The 23,733-nt window shown below is 42.2% G+C and overlaps 1 protein-coding gene across 6 annotated transcripts in view; it reads left to right on the top strand.

Annotated features, from left to right (window-relative positions):
- Positions 1-23,733, top strand: part of SYT7 (synaptotagmin 7) — a 289,629-nt gene that overhangs the window by 251,497 nt on the left and 14,399 nt on the right. For all 6 annotated transcript variants that reach the window (XM_069965682.1, XM_069965683.1, XM_069965687.1 and 3 more), the window contains 2 exons: positions 8,889-9,159; positions 12,943-13,112. In XM_069965682.1, the coding sequence (XP_069821783.1) occupies positions 8,889-9,159; positions 12,943-13,112 (441 nt within the window). The remainder of the gene's footprint in view (positions 1-8,888; positions 9,160-12,942; positions 13,113-23,733) is intronic.

Genomic DNA, 23,733 nt, shown 5'->3' on the forward strand with positions numbered 1-23,733 from the left:
TCTTAGTTCATTCTATTAAGGAAGACAGATTCATTGTCGGACCTATTGAATTTATATTAATGGCAACAACGGCATAATCTAAATCTGAAGCACGAGTCCCTGAAATGTCACTGGGCATCTATAGACCTGATGTCCTCATGTGAGAAGGAGGGACCCTTTGGGTTACAAGGCCTGAGTATGGTTGTAATCTCTACTCTGTCTATAGTTATATCCTGAACAAATCTTGCACACAGTATATAGTATAATATTCCGAGTCCTAACCGCTGTATATTATTGTATGTAACAGAGGAACGTGTATTACTATAGTTTCATTATTAGGCTATATTCACATTTAGTTTAAAACTGCGCGGTGTCCGCCAGCAGTATCGGCTGCAGGAACATTATCTTTTTTTACAATAATGGTGTTTTTCACACTCCTCTGCTGACCCTTTTACACAGGCCGATTATTGCCAAATTAGCTTTTTAGCCAAGCTCCTTCCCGTAATCGGCTTGTGTAAAAGGGCCCTAAGCCATAACTGATTGGGTTCTGTCAGACTGGGGTCCAGAGACTCACTGGTTTCCATTGTAGAGAAGTAATCCCATAATATTTGCATAATGTCTGATTTATGATTTTTTTTTTTTTTTTTTTTATAATTGTTTATTTTTCTTACTTTTTTCCAATAAAACCAAAAAGACAGAAGCACATATGCAGGAATCTGACAAGAAATAACAGTTCCAGACTATGAACAGTAAACACAACAACGTTGTACAGTGGGCAAGTTAGGAAATCAATTCCCAGATCACCTTTGAATATTACAGTCCAATATATGAGGGAAAAAACAAAACAAAACAAAACATAAGCATATAAGTAATCATTGAACTAACATAGCAGACAATGGGAGACAAGACAAAGACCAGGACTGGACAAGGGAAACACAGGGGGCATAGGGGGTATATGTATAAGTAGGAACCTACGGATGAGAGGCCGAACTGGTAGAGGGCACGTCATAATACTTGTCCCACATGTCCCATATTTTCCTAAAGTGCTCTATTCTATTCTATTCTCCTGGGAGGCTGTAAGGAATTCCATCCTCCGAACCTCTTGAATCCTATTAATGAGCTCCAGAGACGAGGGGATCAGCTCCTGTCTCCAGTATTTAGCTAACAAAGACTTAGCCGCAGTCAATATATGGAGAAATAGCCTGCCCGAATGCTTCGGAAGCATCTTGGGTGTGAGGTTTAGGAGATACGTTAGAGGGTCTAAAGGAACTAATTTACCTATAATAGTCGCCACAAGGCCCTGAACTCCTTCCCAGTAGGGACGAAGCTTCTCACAATCCCAGAAAATGTGCGGGAGAGTACCCGTCACATTAGAGCAACGCCAGCATTCAGACGGCACGTCTGGATAGAGACGGTTTAGTAATTCCGGGGGATGGTACCAATGGAGCATTATTTTATACTGATTCTCCCGGAATGTTATACAGGAAGAAGATTTCGCCGCTTGGGACCAGATGATCTGCCAGAGTTGGGGAGGCAGAGACCATGTCTGATTTATGATTTAAAATCAAGGCCTACATTTATCAGACATTTACGGCATATTCTGTTAGTATGCTATCAATGTTGAGATTGGAATACCTCTATAATCCCTGCAAGGAATGGTGGTTTTTGCTGTAGGAGGTCATGGTCCCCAGAATAGTCATGGATAGACAGCAGCATAGACAGTACCAGAACCAAGGGTCATCTCCAAGAAAGCAAACGGGATATGATATGACAGAGGGTGGGACAAGAGGAACCCAGCAAACAACCCAAGAGTAAAGGATAAGTGATAGCCAGGAGCAAGGCTAAAGTCAGGATTAGGGTCAATCAGGAGTCAGAAGCAGGATCAATATAGTAAAGAAAGAGAAACAAACAAGGATAGGATATAAACTCAATTAGAGGGTAATGGTGTGTTTACACAGACAGATTTATCTGACAGATTTTTAAAGCCAAATCCAGGAACAGACTATAAATAGGGAACGGGTCATAAAGGAAAGATTAAAATATCACCACTTTTCAGATCCATTTCTGGCTTTGGCTTAAAAAATCTGTCAGATAAATCTATCTGTGTAAACGCACCATTGGGCTTAGTTGGACCATTCACTCTTTAAATAGGGCTGTGGCGGAAGGTGGAAACCAGTGTCCAGTTGCCTAGCTGTTTGCCAAGACAGAACTAGGTGAGGTGGGTAACAAAGATGTTCTATATAATCCTGTCAACTCCTAAACATACCTAACATCATATACTAAAATGCAATCATTTATTGTATGATAAATGGAATAATTTGATCTTTTCTCTCCTATTCTCTGACGTTATAAAACTGTAGCTAAGCACTGACACCCCTGGGCTCCGAGTATATGTCACACACTACCTAGCCACAGAAAGTTAGATTCACAGCCTTTTGTTAACTATGTCTCCAGTGCTATTTGTTTTTTTTTCCATTGCTGCTCAGTAAATTATTTGCACGCCCTCAGTACATCTCAGTACACGACCGCTGCTGGGATCCTATGTTATATCCTGTGTGCCTTATTATAGTGTGAACTTCACTTGGGGGAGAACAGATGTGAGCACTATTTCCAGGATATCACCTCTCCAGGATACTGTATCATAACAGATGAGAAAGACATACACACTCCCTTGTATACGGCTTAGAGCAGTCAGGTACCTTCTGCAATATTTATTAAGTCTTATAACCAAAGTACGGTATATAACTCCAAGCAGGTACAACACTGACTTGGGATATGTATAACACTTTGCACATTTTGTGATCGGAACAATTTGAGAAATTACATGATTTGCATTTTTTTATTACCATATGTGTCGGCCTGAGTTACATCTCCCTTTGCATTAATAATTCATAGAAATTTTCTAGTATTAGTCTCTGTCGTGGAAAGTAAGCTATGTATTTTGACTAAAGTTTATTAGGCGGTATTGTATTGATTTAGTTACAACCTATTGTGTTATACTACTATATAATCCACAAAACAAGAAGGAGGTGACTAACTCCCCAACACAATGCCGTTCCTGTAAGTTTTGTGCATAGATACACATAGCAGACTGTGGGCTAAACGCCAGACACACAGAAATAGGTAATAGCCATTTCATGCTTAGTCTATACACTGCTGCTTCATTCACAGCTCCTTTTAGAGGATGAGAGATGTCGGGTGACACTTATGGTATAGTATATGTCTTATGCACCACTCCTATCTATGTGTTCTGTTTGCTATTGCATTTTAGCCCCTTACAAGTGACTCTTTTTTACTATTTTATACAACCCTTATAGATTGTAGGTGTATCTTTTATTTGTGCATACTGTATCTCTTAAGATTTTTGAAAACTATCGCTATCCGTGATATTTGTGTTTGTATTACACTTCTTGATGTGTTACGCTAAATGTATATCTAGTGATGTAGGTGTGAGGAGATTGCAGGAGGTGTGAGGTACAGTATTTTACTCTATGCCTTATTATTACATGGGAGTCTCTAGTTTATTAAACAGTAGACTTTTAAAGGTTCCAAATCCTAGCAACAGCCGCATATGTTATTGCCCTCTGTCATAAAATATACTTTCAAGACAAGGGGAGCAAGTACCATATTGCAATTGCTGCATTCGCGGATATATTCATGGACATATTGCTGATGTTACCATCCAAGATGACAGAGAGGTGGAAGGCCAGCGATGAGGAGGGAAGATAGATAGTATGTTTCCTGTTCCTGAAACACCCCCTTTTGGGTCAATATCCAACCCACAGTTTCTTGGTTATGCCAAAGCACTTTAGCTCAGAGTCTCTTGGTTTGGTCATTGCTTCACGTAGGAAGGCTCTTCTACATGATAGAAGTTTGGGAATCTTCCTCTGATATACATCCACACCATGGCCTTCTGACTGGGCACAGTCCGGGCTCCTCTCTCCTTGAATCTTTTCCACAGTAGATCGGTCACTTAAAAAATAATTTTTTTAGTTCCAACTGGTGCGTCAGAAACTGTGTAGGTGTTCATAAAACCCAACGTGCAACTGTTATGGCACACAGCTTCCCTTCCAGGAGCAGCAGTAGTAGTCTGGTTCTACTTCTAAGAGCCGTCTTGCAACCAGCATATAGCAGGGCACCTTCTTCTGGCAAAAAGGCCTGACGACTAGCACCCTCTAAAGCAAGAGGTGCCAATGGCCAGAATAAATTATGTCCTGGTAAGGGGCTCCTCCAGTGTTATGACTACCACTGATGGGCAAGAGTTGGACAGCAGCTTACGTTCAATCACTAGAGAAACTTCTAGCAAGTTCCCTACGCCTACCACTCAACAAAGAAAAGCACTTACAAATGACAAAAGCATCATTCATGTTGTCATGCTTCCTAAGTGTCAGCACTGTATTACGTTTCACACCTAAGAAACCGCAAAGAAGGTGCCATATGCCACCGTTGTCGCTAACACATAACTGTGGATTTTCAGTATATAGATGTACATTATATATATTGTATGAGTGGTTTTGTCTTGATCCTTTATATAAGATACTATTACAATAGAGGTCACCGCAGCAATCTGACAATAAGGGAAATGTGTCAGGCTCTGCATCCCTTTCTTTCTAGGTGTCTGCATTCAGCTCCAAAACCAGCACAATTTAAGGTTTTATCTTCTCCATTCACACCAGGAAGCTATAGAGATTGTCACTTTAATTTTCACATTTCCTCTCACTAGGGCATATGTCTGTGCTATAAATAGTGCTATCTAGCTCCAGACACGCACATCTATTGTTGAACGTGTGTTTCTTTGGCAAGCTCCTTCATGTACAGTAACTTATGGTTTGTAAATGTATACAGGCCCGGCCTTAGGTTGGTTGATGCCCTGTGCAGAACCCTTTATAGCCAAGAATAGGGATTCATCATAACAGATCAACAATACGCATGATGCTTTATAGCTACAGTGAGACCCCCTGAGCTCAGCCCAGAGGGTATGCTGGGAATTGTGGTTTTACAACCGCTGGAGAGCCAGGGATTGCAGACCACTGGTATAAACAGTATAGCTGTTCATTTGGATCAATATCATACAAGAATGTATAGTTATTACCAGGCATATTGCTTGTCCAAACAATTGCTTGTCATGTTACTTGACTTCCACTTACATTAAAATGTTTTCCAGACTAACAAGGATGTTTATTTGCAGATATTTGCTATAAAAAAAAGTGGCCATACATTTTTGTTACTGATTAGAGATAAATAGAACTAAAGTAGTCCATGCACAGAATCAGCGGTGGCCCCATGTATTGCCGTAACATAAACTCTTTACGGAGGATGTATGGGGACTGTTATGGGCCCATATCATATTTAGAGGGGCCTCTGATTTTACATGGAGACACACCATTCATTCAATAAGTGGATCTGTGCCGCCAATATGGGACATATAATGGCTTGCCCGTTTTTTTTTTGGGGGGGGGGTTGCGGCACAGATCTGTAACACCTACAGATATGTGTATGAGGCCATAGAAAACAATGGGTTCTTATTAAGTGAATGTGTGAAAGAGGCCTAAGGGTAGCTTCACACGTAGCGAAATCGCAATGGATTTCACGCAGTGAGTTCTGTGGCAAAATCCACTGTGATTCCCGATATTGTCAGTTTCTTTGGGTTTACATATTTGCAGTGGATTTTTCATTCCGCTGCAAGTATGTAAACCCCGTCCCCCTTCCCGGTGAATACTTTACCCCTTCGTGTTCCGGCCTGCTTCTGTGACTCCCAGCTCCATGGTGTCCCAATCAGCCGAAAAGTGCACTACCCCACCGCAGCCACTGATTGGCTGAGCAAGATGTCAGGGAGCCAAAGAAGCAGGTCGGAGCGCAGATATGTAAAGTATTCACTGGGCCGTGGCAGGTTAAGGGGGATGGGAAAAATCCGCTGCGAGTATGTAAACCCATACAAACTGTCCGGGAATCGCAATGGATTTCGCGTGAAATCTGCTACGATTCCGCCACTTGTGAAGCTACTCTAAGGCTGGGTTCACACTATGTATATTTCAGTCAGTATTGTGGTCCTCATATTGCAACCAAAACCAGGAGTGGATTCAAAACACAGAAAGGATCTGTTCACACAATGTTGAAATTGAGTGGATGGCCGCCATATAACAGTAAATAACAGCCATTATTTCAATATAACAGCCATTGTTTTAAAATAACAGCAAATATTTGCCAAATGGCGGCCATCCACTCAATTTCAACATTGTGTGAACAGATCCTTTTTGTGTTTATAATCCACTCCTGGTTTTGGTTGCAATACTGACTGAAATATACTGACTGAAATATACATATACTGACTGAAATATACATAGTGTGAACGCAGCCCCCAGGTGCATTTTTTTACTGCTATACAGGGTTTTTTTGGTTTTTTTTTTAACTAAAGCAAATCTTACCTGCCCCTAGACCTGTGCCATTATTTTACATTACTGTTGATATGAATTTATTTACTCTGTAAATAAAGAATATGACAAATAGTTAGAAAAAAAAGTGTTCATTTCTGTTTTATACAAAATTGGGGAGCCCTTTATGCAGAATTTGTATGTGCACATAGGATGCTGGTAATGATGGTAATGTACTAATGTGAGAGAGAAAGTCAAGCCAGATCCAATGCGCTCTCACTGCTTTCAATGAAATTTACAATTCAAGTGGTGCTTATGAGAAAAGTTATGTAGGCGCATACTTATCCGGATAAAAGCATTTGTCTGACTTACCGAATTGTGGTAAAAGAGCTGTCCAGTTTAGAAAATCCATTTTCATAAAGTATATTCATAAAGCTAAAGTTGGGGGACCTCTTTCCTCTAGAGTGGAGACGGCTACAAAGAGGGTCTGTCATTCTGGTGGACATGTCCTGTCCTGCATTAAAGGAGAAGGCCGGCGAAATTTTTTATTAAAGTATTGTATTGCCCCCCAAAAGTTATACAAATCACCATTATACACTTATTATGGGAAATGCTTATAAAGTGCTTTTTTCCTGCACTTACTACTGCATCAAGGCTTCACTTCCTGGATAAAATGGTGATGTCACGACCCGACTCCCAGAGCTGTACAGGCTGTGGCTGCAGGAAAGGATGATCCCTCTGCCATCATCCTCTGTACATTACAGTACTGTACATTGTCTGGCATATAATATGACTGTACATCACAGTTCATATTATATGACACTTAAGTCATAACACTGGATGGATGGCATGTGGGGACTGGCTTTGCAAGGTGCGAAGCAAAAATGTGAGCAAAACTAAAAAAGACAGCAAGGAAAGGGTTACCTTAAAGAGTACTTGTCATGTAAAAAAAAAACAAGCAGAGAGAAGTCTGCGTGCTGCACATTCTTTCCCAGCTATGTGACCTGGATGGCTGCATAATGTAAATGTATGGGGCTAACCAGGCCCAAAAATAACACATAGCCGAGAGTGAACACATGGGGGAGATTTATGAAAGGGTGTAAATATATACCTGGTGTAAACTGCCCACAGCAACCAATCACAGCTCCTCTTATATTCTACCAGAGCTGACAGCTGAGCTGTGATTGGTTGCTGTGGGCAGTTTACTCCAGGTATATATTTACACCCTTTCATAAATCTCCCCCATGGTGTGTAGTCTACTCCAGGTTAATTCTTCTGACCGGTCACACTCTACACAGATAGTCCCCCACAGTTTTTTTTTGGCATGACAGTGCCCATTTAGAGGAATCTAACCTGCTGATAGCCCATTATTTCACAGGAGACGCCTCGGGGCAGGTATGTCTCTTACCTTCATCCTTGCCCGTTCCGGTGCAGTTAGTAGTTTGCTCGATGGTCCAGTGAGACCGTAAGGAGCACTGGGGCACCCTTTCCACTGGGGCCTCTATTTGCACCCCTTTCCCAGCCATACACTAAAAATAACCCCAGCCCAGAGTACCCCTTTAAGATAAAATAAAATAAGGTAGAAAATGATTAGAGGTCAGTTGATCCTTGCAGACCTCCACTCTACTGTAATTGCAATTAAAAAAAAAAAAAATGACACCCTTTTGATCATCTGAAATCTTAAACATAACGCGGTCTGACTATTGACCCTATACCATTTTGAAAAATCACATCATCTATGATCAGCCTAAGGGCAGTGTTCCCCAACCTGTCACTCTCCAGCTGTTGCAAAATTACAACTCCCATCAATGACATGATAGAACACTCACAGGTTTGCACCAGAATACACAGAATAAATCGACACGCTGCATATATAAAATCCATCCTGTACGGAATATCTCATATATTTTTCGTAGGATATAGATGAGGTTTCCTAAAATTTTATTCCAATTGCTTCTCCTGCAATAAGCTGCAGACATTCCAAATGTGTATCTACTGCAGATCCATGGCGTATATACCATGTATCAACTTACGGGTATGGGTAAAATATTATTTGGTATCAATAAGTAAAGAATTGTCTCAGATAGTATCAAAACTAAATAATCATTTGGGATGAGGTTCTTCCTATATTCTCTATAGCATTGCCCTTGACCTTCTTCCCTGCACTGTATATTATGTAATGAATTCCATACATCAGGAGGGCTGCAGTAATGTGACAGTGACCTCTGCTGTTGTCATTGGAAACATGGAAATGCCATTACACAATGAAAAAAAAAATAAAGCATTGTTAATTCAATAATGTCAGAATGTATAATGTGTTGCATGAAGGCGTCAATGATGAAAAACTTTGGATTGTAGGGTTAGGCATAAGGACTATGGGCCCAAGGCACTAGAATGACCTCTGAGTATCCTCATACTGAAATAAGACAATCTACAAGCCACATTTAGTTACTGCCATCTGGTGGAAGTAGAAATCATTGCAAAACATTCTTTAATTTGCAATTTGCACGCATTGAACCTGCTTTTTTTTTCTTATAGTTGTCTCCAGGGTCAGACGATGAAGATGGTCATGACAGCTCAGGAAGGGAGACTCTCGGCCGTATTCAGTTTAGTGTGGGCTACAACTTCCAGGAGTCCACTCTCACTGTTAAGATTATGAAGGCACAGGAGCTACCAGCCAAGGACTTTAGCGGAACCAGTGATCCTTTTGTGAAGATTTATCTACTACCTGACAAGAAGCACAAGCTAGAGACCAAGGTGAAGAGGAAAAACCTCAACCCACATTGGAACGAGACCTTCCTCTTCGAGGGTGAGATGCACAAGGCGGAGGGGTTAAAAAGGGTTACTCTGCCCTAGCTGTGCTAGCCAGCTAATGGAGCAACAAAGGTCTGACTATGGTTATGGGCCAAATTATTGGGATTCATAGAGAGATTTGATACAAGGCTGACAAAAGAGATTTCAAAAAATTTACTTCCACTTCCACTTTTGTAATATTAGATTGCTTAAGGGTCCATTTACACAGAAAGATTATCTGACAGATTATCTGCCAAAGATTTGAAGCCAAAGCCAGGAATGGATTTGAAAAAGTGGAGAAATCTCAGGCTTTTCTTAATGACCTGATCTCTGTTTATAGTCTGTTTCTGGCTTTGGCTTGAAATCTTTGGCAGATAATGTGTCAGATAATCTTTCTGTGTAAATGGACCCTAAGAATTGTTCATTATATTATTTGTTTAGTTGTGGAAGTCACACTAGTCAGTCAGAGAACTGAAGGTATGCCTATAGAGGAGGTAAAGGAAGGTTGTCATATGCTGATGGATCCACAGGAATCACATAACATAGCAAAACCCACCACCACATTTTATATTATACCCTTGAATCAATGTGTGTCAATTTTACAGAGGTGTTCCATCAAATGCTGTGTTATGTATGTATTCCTACCTAGCAGCAATCACTGTATAGTGCCAAATGGAATGACCATAGCTTTGTAACGTAGACCCATTGGAACTCCATGTGTCAAACTCAGGCCCCCCAGTTGTTATAAAACTACATTTCCCATCATGTCTGGACAGCCAAAGCTAAAGCATGATGGGAATAGCTGGGGGGCCAGAGTTTGACACCTGTGCTTTACACCTGTTATGGCACAGTTATAGATGGACCATGATGCTGGTGTAAACCAAGCCTAATAATGACCTTCTTAGGTATATACAATGGGTGCAGTTGAATAATCTTTGTGTGAACCAATGGACCAGCACTGATGCAATACGAGCTCATACGTGGCTTTTTACTTTCCGCCCAGCACTGCGGATATTTTGGCTGGATGTTAATAAATATTTGCATTTGTCGCACAAATGTTTATCCACCACTTTTCCCCGAAACACTTGACACTGACTTGTTGCCTGGATAAGTGTTTGCATTATTAGGTATATTTAATTATATCATTTACTATTTTGAGACACTTGGCAGTCTCTGAATATTTTCTGTTTTATTAGCATAAGTTGTGAGCTATCTATGCAGAGCCGGGATCTTTTAGAGGGAGGCAGCAGTTTCATAAATATATTCCCATATTTTTATGCTAAATGCAACCTCTATTTGAGATCCTGTGCACCCTCCACCATACACAGCAATCATAGATATGGTATTTCTTATTAGTTATAAGCACATTCTTTTTTTACTACTATATTTTACTCTCCAAAGTAGAATAAATTGGCAGCACAACTTTTTAGCCCTTATTTAGGACCCATGGTAGCTACCTGATCTACGTCTATGGTATATGCTTGATGATGATGGTCAGATCAACAAAGTAAGGCTATGTTCACACGTTGTATGACACCGGCCGTTCCGTTACCCGGACGGGTCAAGGGACGGCCGGTCTCAGAAAAGATCATCCCGTTCGGTACTGCAGTATCTTTACCGACGCTTAATTCAGATGCAGGTGCATTCGTGAGCGCCCGCATCTAAATTCTTCTCTGCTCTAACCTCTCTGCTCATAATCGAGCGTGTGGCTGGAGCCGCACACACACTCCATCGTGTGAACTGACAGGGATTTTTGCGGTCGCTATTCATTGAATAGCAGCCGCAGAAAACATGTTAGTTTTTTGCAACACCACTAGGGATCCCGACTGGAGTGTACACTATGTGTACACACTCCGGCCGGGATTCCCTTAGCCCTCAGCACAACATAAGTTCCATCGTAATCATGGCCGTTGCAACAACGTCTGTGATTACTATGGAACTTACGTTGTGTGAACATAGCCTAAGACTGCAACCAAGAACGTCCCAGGAATTTCACAATTTGGCCTTACTTCCAGCTCAAGAAAGCCATCCTCCCAGAATTTATGAATTTATCTCACCACAAACCTACATCATATGGATCAAATCTACATCCTTAACTTTACACCTAAGGAATCGGAATTTTCTCTAACCTTCATTTTATAGAGAAGTTGTGGGAGTAATAACTTCTATGAATGATCCAAAACTGGGTTAAGGTAAAGGTCTCATTTAGAGAGAAAGCAACAGTTTGTTCCAAAGGCCATGATTAGTATGGAACTTACGTTGTGCGGTCAATTTTTTTGTTACTATTGATAGTTCCTGCAGCTAAAGTGGATATGTGAATATAGCATTATATCAGGGAAATTGCTTATTTGGTCACTGTCTAATATGGTCAAAGTTTTGTTGGGTGTTTCACTTAAGTAGTTAAGCCACAACATTAGAACTTATATTGGCATAAAGAAAATAGCACAATGTGGTGCAACTGAAATAAAATCTTATATTCAAAATTATGATGGGATTTCACACATTATGCCCTTTGAGCTAAAAGCATGGAATTTGCTTTCTACATCAAAAAAATTTGCTCTGACATTTTAAAAATGCTTTTAAGCAATTTTACCTCTGAACCGGCTGAGGACAAATCTTTATAGATATTTTATTCTGCATAACTACTGGTATTGTATTTGTTCCTCATGCTACTTGTGACCTTTTTCATATATTTCAAGTCCAATGTGTCATAATTGTTATTATATATAATTTCTTTTATAGTCATGAGCTCAGTGAACAGTCAAGATTTTGCCACCTTACTTAGACTAAGACTAATACTTATATAAGACTAAAGACTAATAGCAGAGCCTGAACAATAGATCCCAATGGCACCAGTTCCAATGGCACCACTGACATACAAAGGGGTCTGTTGAAGGGCCCTATATTTATTTGGCAGTACTATTCTTGCCATCAAATCTAATGGATCTGATAGTGTCTCCTAAAAGCAATGCTGGTAAGGGACAACACCTCCGTTGTATGGCACCTAGTGAAGCATGCCATGATGTTTTTTTCTGCCTGTCTATACACAGATGTTCGTGAGGCCCCATATGTATGAAGAATGTATAGTGGCACATGGAGTCCCCTAAGACTCCTATTTATGCAGCTGTATGGGACTTCATGTGCTATCATACAATTCTGTCAGCTGCTCTATACAGTAAATCAAGCTATTTTCCTATAGAGACAGAGAGAGACATTTATCAAAGTTATCGCAGGGGCATACGCCAGGCAGAAGACCCAGATTCCCCCCTTCTCCCTGGCGTATGCCTGCCGTATCCCCCACTCTCCCAGTGGGTGGGCGGGCGTGGGGGTGCCAGGGAGGAGAAGTGGCCTCCTCCACACCTCATTTGTTATGATTTATACCTGCGCAGGGTCAGGGGCACGGCCGGATTCACTAAGGGGTGTGTGCCTTTTAGTGAATTTGGCCGGAAAAAAGATGGAGGGGCCTAATTTAAGATCTTGATAAATCCCCTCTCCCATCCCTACAAATGACATCCAATGGAGCATGCTTGTTTTTTTTTACATTTTTTGGATTTATATAGAAAAAACTCCCCATGAACATCTATCGGTACCCAAAATGCATCCATAATATGGCCATGTGCATGAACCTTTACGTTGTATGTAACAATATATACATACTAATGGATATAAAGAATAGAAGGTTACAATAAAATAAGTCTAGTAAAGTAGACTTTCATGTCTTACATATGTATTCAGGGTAACTCTTGTAAGTAGGAGCTTTAGGTGCAGAAAGTAATACTGTATATTTCATGTTTTTCAGGATTCCCATATGAAAAAGTTGTGCAGAGAGTCTTATATCTCCAGGTCTTGGACTATGATCGATTCAGCAGGAATGACCCCATTGGAGAAGTATCCATTCCACTTAACAAGATAGACTTGACGCAGATGCAGACATTCTGGAAAGAGCTAAAACCGTGCAGCGATGGCAGTGTAAGAAACTGTTGTGTGATTTACATGTGGCATTATATAGGGAGCGGTCCTCACATATGCAGACCCCATTCCCTATCTTGTAGATTGTCACTTTAATAAGCCTTTGCACAGCTCGATTATGGAGCAGGCAGGGCTGCACAAATGATGTCTGGATCATTTATATGGCCCTTTCCTTACACTATTACATGATGAGATATCCGGCTGACAAACAAGGCTTTTTTAAGCTGGCCAACGAACAAGCTTTTTCTTTTTCGTAGGTTTATTACCTAGACCTGTTAAGCCGATAATCTCCCCTTGTAGGGCCCTTAGTCCCTTGACACCAGGCATATTTTAATCTAGGTTTCAATGTACCAGCACTACTCATATGGATGATGTTGATAGTCCCCACCTATAGCAGTGGGCTGTCAGTGCTAGTTGGAATCATACAGTCCAATCTCTCCATAGCAGATGTAGTCTACCGACTTTCTCAGCCAAACGTTCACTTGCAGTTGACAGCTCTGCTACACCCAAATGGCCTGCCCAATAAGTACTGGATCATTGGCTTGCACCTCACACAGACCAGAAGACAGGAAAACCAACCAGTAGTATTTCACTTAGTATTTTACATCTGTATTTGTAAGCCAACGGTAGGGGCAGAACCAATGTAGAGAAGAAATATAATAGAATAGAACTCTACCACGTCTCCTCTAATCCTACTCTGCTGTTTTTGGCATTTTGGCTATCTTCAGCTTTAGCAATCAAGCCGGGCAGGGACCAGATGGCTCTTGTTCTAGACGCCTATGGGTGTGAAATGAGGAATCTAGGTTCCCGCTTCTATTTGATCCCTATGTAGCCTTTCCCATCAGAAATAACTATCTTCTCCAATAACAAAATGATTTATCTTCATTCACAAACACTAAATATAAGCATCTTACAATATATATTTAGTTTTATAAAGATAGAAAAGTTACAATTCTGCTGTTGGTGAAAGGTTTGTTGGTTGTTGCAGATGGCAGCGTTTGCACTTGTTAATATTCCGAAGTATCATTCAATGGCAACTGTGCAAATGGCTGATTCATTTAATAAGTCACGTTTGACGAATATGTGCATAATTATACACATGTCATTTTAATATTCATACCTTACAGTGACTGGTAAAATAAGGGAGAGAGGAAAATATAGAAGATCTGTGGTTGAATCAGAATAAGCCTTGAAGGGGTTATCCAGCACTACAAAAACATGGCCACTTTTCCTCCACTCTTGTCTCCAGATTGGCTGGGGTTTGGAACTCAGTTCCATTGAAGTAAATGGAGCTTAATTGCAAACCACACCTGAACTGGAGACAAGAGAGGGGGAAAAGTAGCCATGTTTTTGTAGCGCTGGATAACCCCTTTAAATTAATGGATCGAACGTCTATTGATTGATCAATTGATCAATCTATATGATTATTCTTCATATGTGGCAACATTGTAGGGCAAATTGTGGCTATGCCACATTTGTTGTACAACAGACTCCTGTGGTACACAGCCTAAACTTAGTCCAACACAATCCAACTTTGACTGGGGGGGTAAGTAAGGGGGTTTGGATTTTACCTGCCTGGCTTGACTGTTCTGGGAGACATAATCCTCCACCAAGGAAATCTGTGGCTTACCCCTGTTCTCTCCAATGAGAACAATTGAAAAATTATATAAACCAGAAGTATGAAGAGATAGCTGTTGGCCTTGTATGGCCATCTTTATAATGGGATCTGTCAGGGTTCCCATGTGGTCTCCATTATTTTACTGACAATAGAAAAGCTGCATGCTGCATTGTTCTTGCCATCAAATCTGACAGAATTGCCCACAGATGGTCAAGCAGCAATGTGGACATAGCCTTGACCTAAAGGGCTATTACATGGCCGCCTAGTAAATTAACTCCAATCTCATTGATTGGCATTGGTTTCCTGAGACTTCAGGAAATTTTGTGACCAGGCCTGCATAAACGATTGCTAAATCATTCGTGCAACCCTTTGCTTTGATCAATCATTAGCTGCACATCCTCTAGTGTTTGCTTGTTCAATGGCTGATCGTTGGCCCTATTACATATGGCAATATTGGTCAGTAACACAGGAAGGTAAGCGGGTAGGTGGGCTTCAGGGCCACTGATTTAGTACACTAGTGGTGCTGATATAGTATAGTAATAACAGGGGCGTAACTAGAACTAGCTGGGCCCCATAGCAAACTTTTGATTGGGCCCCCCCCCCCAAACAACTGACCACTAAGCTGTGAAGAGAGAGCAATATGTATATATAGTATTAGGAAAAGTATTATAGCACCATGACCACTGCCATTACCACTATATTGTTACCAACCAAATCCAGTATATTAAGATGAATAATACAAACAGTACCAGTTTACATGGGACAAATATTACCCCCTCTCACTGACTAAAACCCCCACATACTGAATAATGCTACCACTGCTACGGAATAAAATCCACAGTCCAATATCACCATTGGCCATACAGTGGCATGTATAGGCTCCACACAGGCTCTACACACCATAAGTTATCACAGTGCAGTTACAGGCGTCTTCTCCAATCGGAGTTGCTCACTTTTCCCCTTCTTCTCCATCCAGCCTGGCCACCATAAGGACTTCTCTCAGTAGGATCTGCCAGACAGTTTAGGTTCCTCACTCATGCCCCAATATCCTACGCATCTATTTGCTCCATCTGTTCCCTCATATAGTGGTCCCCTCTGTATTCATATAGTAGTTAGACAACTGTGTCCCTCATTAAGTAGTTAGACCCTTCTCTGCCCCCCCCCCATGTAGTACCGTATTTTTCGCTTTATAGGACGCGCCTTTTGATCAGACGCGCCCCTGATTTTAGGGGGGAAAATATAAAAAAAATATTTTGCTCATTGTCACAGTTTGGAGATAGCAGCAGTGTGATTGGTGCCAATCCCCCCATATAGTGCCCCACATAGTAGCCAATGCCCCCATATAGTGCCCCACATAGTAGCCAATGCCCCCATATAGTGCCCCACATAGTAGCCAATGCCCCCATATAGTGCCTCACATAGTAGCCAATGCCCCCATATAGTGCCTCACATAGTAGCCAATGCCCCATATAGTGCCCCACATAGTAGCCAATGCCCCCATATAGTGCCCACATAGTAGCCAATGCCCCCATATAGTGCCCCCCATAGTAGCCAATGCCCCCATATAGTAGCCAATGCCCCCATATAGTGCCCCCCATAGTAGCCAATGCCCTCATATAGTAGCCAATGCCCCCACATAGTGCCCCCCATAGTAGCCAATGCCCCCATATAGTAGCCAATGCCCCCACATAGCCAATGCCCCCATATAGTGCCCCCCATAGTAGCCAATGCCCCCATATAGTATCCAATGCCCCCAGATAGAAGCCAATGCCCCCATATAGTGCCCCTCATAGTAGCCAATGCCCCCATATAGTAGCCAATGCCCCCATACAGTGCCCCAATTGTAGCCAGTGCCCTCCATAGTAGCCAATGCCCCCATACAATGCCCCCATGTAGTAGCCAGTGCCCTCATATAGTAGCCAATGCCCCCATACAGTGCCCCCATATAGTAGCCAATGCCCCCAGACAGTGCCCCCATCGTAGCCAGTGCCCCCATATAGTAGCCAATGCCCCATACAGTGCCCCCATAGTAGCCAATGCCCCATACAGTGCCCCCCATAGTAGCCAATCCCCCCTGCCAGAAAAACAACAAACAGGTTACTCACCTGTCCGCCGGCCCCAGCAGCTCCTCTCCCGACACTCCGGTCTCCCGTCATCCTCCGGGCACAGGCAGCGGGGGACAGAGAGACTGTCTCTGTACCCCACTGCCTGTGCCCGGAGGATGACGGGAGACCGGAGTGTCGGGAGAGGAGCTGCTGGGGCCGGCGGACAGGTGAGTAGGACAGCGATCCCCTCCGCACGCCCAGCCCACCCCCTCCATCGCCGCTTAGCCGATCAGTGAGCGGCAATACAGGGGGCGGGGGCATACTTTAACGCGGGGGCCCGGGCCCCCTAAGCCCCCGGGCCCCATAGCGACGGCGTACCCTGCCCCCATGGTAGCTACGCCAGTGAGTAACAATACTACTAATAATACACAGCAAAAAGAATCTACAGTTCAATTTTATAACAATGGTTCGGGTGTGGATGGTTTATATTGAAGTTGGATTGGAAAATCACACAGATCAGGGAGATTAACACAGCATAGAAGAATATAGCATTATTCACAGTCACAGCAATGTTAGGTGAGGGATTTACATCAGAGAAAGAGAATAACATAGTATTATCTGGCTAGAGGTCAGCTGGGAATAGATAAAAGAAAGAGAGAGGCAAAATCCATAGAATTGGAGGCCAGACTCGAGCCTACGATTACTAATGTAAGGTTCTAATTTGCACTTATTTCTTCTCAGCCACTTAAGTCTTTATAATTGTAAAGTTAATGATACACTACGTGATGCTAATGGTATGGACACATGGAGTGGCGGCCACATGCGACCGAAAGCCGCTAACAATCAATGTATGCATGCAAAGTAAAGAGGGAACTGTGATTAGAATTGGTGTGATGTGTAGGCCTCTGGGGGAAACTGATGACTATGGTAACCTGTTAGTTGATGGAATTATTCAAATGGCACTGAAGGGAGATATAGTAATGATTGGTGACTTCAGCGTGCCTGTGTTGTCTGGAATATCCCTAGTGTATTCACAGGCAAGAATGGGAATATAATAGAGGCACTTAAAGGAGCATCTGTAAAACAGCTTGTTAAGTCATCAACCAGAGAACATACAGTGTTCTACATTTAGTATTTACAAAGAGGGACCTGCTGTCTGATGTTAAGGAGGCAGAAAATGTTGAGCAATCATATACCATAATTTTAAGTAAATAGGAAATGCTTAAAATACAAGAGTTGATTAAAAACAACAGGGTGGGGTTAAAAAGAAATGCCTGCTCAGCCAATCACTGACTGAGGCAGTCACCACTGTTGCAGGCTGGGAATGGCTTAGCAGCCATGTCCAAGGCAGAACCTGAAGTGCCCAGTCACATCATCAGAATGGCAACAGCAGAGTAATGGAGACAGGTGAGTACAACCGTGTGCAATAGGGTTTATTGTACTGAAGGTGTCAATAATATGGAAAATTATATTTTAAAAAAATGGTCAAAATAATGGATTTCAAGCAGGGGATCCCTCTCAATGACGTGTTTGTCACGGCTGCACCGCACCTGCTCCCGCCGCTGTCAGACTAGGCTCTGATGTCTGGACCCCCACAGATTTGACAAACTGCGTTGTAGATTACTAAACAAGAGTTAAGCGTTAAAAGATTGTCCTTGACTGCATTAATTCTCTCTGTCTTGCCAGAATTGTCTGCTATGCGTGAACTAAAGGCAGTCCCCCTAAACTTCACATAATGCCATGATCACTGTGAAACCCAAATTTGAAAGTAGCAATTGGAACAGGTCATTTGGAAGTGTTGCGTCATACACGTCTTAATGTACTTGGTTGAAATAATTGTTGCAGTGAACTGGAAACTGACTAGGCCTTGTGCTTGGTGTAGGGCCTAACAAACAGTATGAGACAGAGGTAGATAGTCTCACTTTCCTGGTCAAGCATGGACTAACTAGAATGTTCCAACCTTCTGGGGAGAGACTTAGGTTTACAGTGATTAGTTCTAACCCATAAATAGGTTTAAAGTGACTCTGTACCCACAATCTGCCCCCCCCCCCAAACAACTTGTACCTTCTGATAGCTGTTTTTAATCCAAGATCTGTCCTGGGGTCCATTCGGCAGGTGATGCAGTTATTGTTTTAAAAACGACTTTTAATCCGGCAGCGCTGTGTCTAACGGCTTATATTTGTATATGCATTAGGCTGGCACCATCTCTCTGTCCTTCCTCCCCACCCTCCTCATCATTAGGAATGCTCCAGGCACATTGCTTCCTATTCCCCACCTGTGTGTATAATGAACATGGGCTGGATCGTTAAGACACCTGTGCAAAGCTCAAACAGCAGTTAATGTTCCTGGATCATTCCTAATGCTGAGGAGGGCGGGGAGGAGGGAAGGAGAGGTGGTGCCAGCCTAATGCATATGCAAATGTAAGCCCAGGCCGTTAGACACAGCACTGTAGGATTAAAAGTCGTTTTTAAAACAATAACTGCATCACCTGCCGAACGGACCCCAGGACAGATCTTGAATTAAAAGCAGCTATCTGAAGTTACAAGCGGTTTGGGGGGTCAGATGGTGGGTACGGAGTCGCTTTAACATGGGAGTCTCTTCCCTCAGAGCACTCTTTAGGTTAAAGCTGTCTGTGGGAAGGTCATGTGACCAAGCTCCTTACTTTCTTGACATGCGACCACTGGGTGTGGCACATACAAAGCAGTTTTATCTGTTGTACTACCCTAATACTTCACATAGTACTAGCAGGGTTTTGCAGTGTGACAAGCGAAATGACAGCATACACAACTTAAGATATTGTGCACCATATTCCTCGGCCACATGACATTTTCAGGCTTATAGCAGCTAGGAGACTGGTAACAGGACACCTCAATAACATGTCACTTTATCACATTGTGAATTACATAAAAAACTTAACCCTCTTTTAATTCCTCCCTACAGCAAAGTGTTTCATGTTACATTTTTAAGGGTAAAATTAGGAGTATCATTACTAAGCACAACTGAACACACAAAACACAAACTTGACTGCACACGAGATGGCACACGAAGAAATGGCGTTGATCTTTAAGAACCCCTTTAAGATTCACTAAAAAGAGCTGTTCATATAAAAATGTGTATGTCTATGTATACAGAAATTTGGGCCACAAGAATGCTCTAGCAGCATTTTTAACAAACACCAACATAATGCCTCTTTGTAGTTATTAACATTTCCATCCTTAAATTGGGTAGTTGTTGACCTAGTCCTTTCATACATCAAACGCACCTTGGAATAGACACACAGCAGTTGCCTGAACTGAAATATTCTATTTTTGGAAACATCCTACAGTCAGAGATTGACGGCTTTGTGTTACAGTCTTGTGTCTTACTTGGAATACATTTCCAAACTGGGTTAAACATGTACTGTACAATATATATGGCAGCTCATTTGTTCCTGTGATAGTGTTGTTTCCAAAGCCTGGTTGGACATAACAATACAGAGTTTTATTCATCCAGTAATTCTTAAAGGAGTACTCTGACATCAGGTTTAGTTTTTTTGGTGTTGTAGAGTGGTTGTATGGGGGAGTGGAGGTTGGTTATGTAATTGTCTCCCCTACCATGTCTGCTTAGCATTACCTGGTTAAGCACTTGCTAAATACTGCAAGTCCCAGAATGCATTGCTTTCTCTTAGCCTTTATCACAACCCTCACACAGTGCCTACTTCTCTTCCAGTTCTGCATAACACAACAGATCATTGCACCTGTTGCATTCATACCCTGTCTGTTCTTTTGCCAGTGGCATTGTTCAGCACAAGACAGCATGGAACCTAATTGTTCCTTAAATATCCCAATATATATAAATGTGTGTGTGTGTGTGTGTGTGTGTGTGTGTGTGTGTATAGATATGACAGGGAGGTGGTGATGTAGGCAGGAGTTGCTGGTCAGAGGTGATAAAATCACTCAGGAGGGAGGGGGTTAAACTCAGAAACAAGATTCAGCCACACCTCTTAAGGGAGGAGCCAGGAAGCCACTGGTACAATACTACACTAATAATGAGAGAACTACCCAATTTTACTTTAGGAAAAACATGCTGAAGCCAATACAACATGTGATAGCACTTTATTAGTAAGTTATGTGCCTTGGGTGAGTTTAATTTAACTACAATTTTCTTATACCAGAACACCCCTTTAAATGAGAAGTCCCACGGAAGGACAATAACTGATGGCAGACTGGTGGGGACAGGAAAATTACAAAAAACTGAACTCACCCATCCTTGTGCCTCCGATGCGCCGGTACCAGGCCCCCTTCACATTAGCTGGCTGTCTTCTTCTTTTGCTGGAAACCGGGTATGTCATGTACCCAGCTTCACCAGCTAAAACATCATGGCCCTGCTCAGCCAGTCAGTGACTGGGGCAGTGTCCTGCCCCAGTCACTGATTGGCTGGGTGGGCGATCACTTGCAGAGCTGCAAGTCACTGGCTGATGTGTATTAGCTGGAAGGAAAAGTACAACAAACACTAAAGATTATGTTATCAGACGCCGTATTACATGGTTTATTAGAAACAGAGAAAAAGACCATAAGGTTAATCTAATCTACCCTTATAATATTTCCTTTTTTTATTGTTCTTTTTAGTATTTCCTTTTTATTTTCATTCCTGTCTTTATGTACAGATATATGTATTTGTCCAATGGAGTTAGGGGTCTAATTAAAGGGTTATCTAACAAAGATAGCCTCTTCTAAAGGCCCTATTACAAGGAGCGATTATTGTCTGTATTCGGCCGATATCCACCGCTACGGACGTAATAGAATAGAAGGCAACGATCAGCCGGCATGAACGATGTCGGCTGATCGTTGCAGTCGTTTGTCTTTCAACATGACTGTGATAGCAGCGATCTGCTTCCGTCGCTCCGCGGAACATGAGCGGTGGCAGCAGACCGCCACTATCCTCTATGGGCCCCCCCCCCCCACCCTGCAGACAGCCTCCCCCCCAGCACCTCCCCGCAGCCTCCCCTGCAGGGAACGAGGAGCAAACGAGCCCTGACAGCGCTCGTTTGATCCTCTATGTCGGCCCGTGTAAAAGGGGCTTAAGGCAGAAGCTAGTCATGTTCTTCTAACCCCTATGAAATGTTATAAGATTTTAGGATAAAAGGACTGTGGCATAGCCATAGGGGTTGCAGGCATAGAAAAACCAACAGGGTTCAAATCTATTTATTCCCTTTCTATAGGTAGAACGTGTTAGCAGTTAGTTGGACATAGAGCTATAGAGCAGCTTTTGCACCAAGTTTATTACATCCAAGCTTTGTCTCTGTAAAATGTTGTTCTTACATAATAAATCCTCTTTAAGACAGGCGCAATATGGGATGGCAATAGATTAGAAAACAGAAAAGTCCAAAAAAAACAAAAGTCCATGACAAGAGAGGATATGCTAGACAAAGAGTTTCCTTGAAGAATTAGGGAGATGACATGCTTGGCACTTTTGCTGGCTTCAAGCTGGTTATTATCCACTTTAGTTAAATCTCTGTAAGTAGAGGGCTAGACTCGAAACTCAGATTGGAAGAAATCCAGCTGGGAATGGTAGGAGAAACAGAAATGCAGCCAGAAAACAGTTCTAATCTATCTGTACAAAGCAGTATAGTTAAAGGACATTCAATGTGCTTGTGTATAGTGCAACAAAGATTAGAGAGAAAAAAAGAAAGATAGAAAAAAAGAGAGACCTCATTGTTAAAGGGGTTTTCCGAAACTATATGACTGATGGTCTATATCTATACACACACAATAGACCATAAAGTGCTGATTAGTAGGATACCATCAACTTCAATGGAAGTTGAGCTGCAGTTATCTTTTTTGGATCACTATCCATGTGTTTTGACCTTTTCAATTACCTTTTCTGTTTTTGACTTTTTTGTTGGACCTTAGGTGTCCATTATTGTATTGTAAGAGGAGCTCTCTGGTACCGGAGGAGTTCCTGTGGTACTGCGATGGGTCTATAAAAATTAAAAAAATCACAGACTTCTGTACCTATGGATTTCTGATTTTATCTGTGGATATAATAAAGGAAGGTTTTTTTTATCGGTATGCTGTGGACCTTTGCTACGTTTACTGCGGTGGGTCTGTTTGACCCTGCTGGCTAGAGAGGCAGACAAAGGTTTACCAAGCACAGTATAAGGAAAAAAGGAGACAGCAGCTCACCTCACTCATGGTAATACGCAGTGTCGGACTGGCCCACTAGAGGACCAGAGAATCCTCCGGTGGGCCCCCAGATTTAGAACGTGCACTAACACTGACTGACATGTCATTTCTCACTGGTTCTTGGTGGGCCCCCAGGATCATTTCCTCTGGTGGGCTCCAGATACGCCAGTCCGACACTGGCAATACGTCCATAATTTGCTCATCTCTTGCGACAGTAGTTTCTTGGTGTCTGGACCACATGTGTGGTATAATCGAGCAGTAGAAGTATGTTGTCAGGCACTCATATAACTGTATCACTAGCGGTCTTACAATGACACACTCAGGTTTACCAATCTAACTCTTTGCATATAGCGTATCAATAACACAAATTAGATAGTTGCCTAATTGTCGTGCCTATTATTTCCCATTTCCCCCTCCCTCCCCTTTGTAAAGCTTCATGCTTTATCACAACATATAATTACAGGCAGTGAAAAGCCATTAGCCCGATGGCACCCAGAGAACTGAGCATGCTACATTGTATGCTCGTGTCTCCACTACAGATATAATTGTATGCCCTCGCTCTGCATATTGATATCACCTGTAAGATCTGTGTGAGCCTGAAACAAAGCCAGAAATCTAGAGAGCGGAGCACGTGCTTGCCAATGGTGGCTGGTAAAATCCCATTACACAGAGCAGGCCCGGACCAGCACTACAGCAGCCGTGCAATTAACAGGACTTCACACGTAATGTACAAAAGCAACACTGACACTGCACAGAGCATCTAATAAGCATTTAGGAATAGTTACCCACAAGCC

This window comes from Dendropsophus ebraccatus, chromosome 4 (genome assembly GCF_027789765.1).
Source record: "Dendropsophus ebraccatus isolate aDenEbr1 chromosome 4, aDenEbr1.pat, whole genome shotgun sequence".
NCBI classification, from domain to species: Eukaryota; Metazoa; Chordata; class Amphibia; order Anura; family Hylidae; genus Dendropsophus; species Dendropsophus ebraccatus.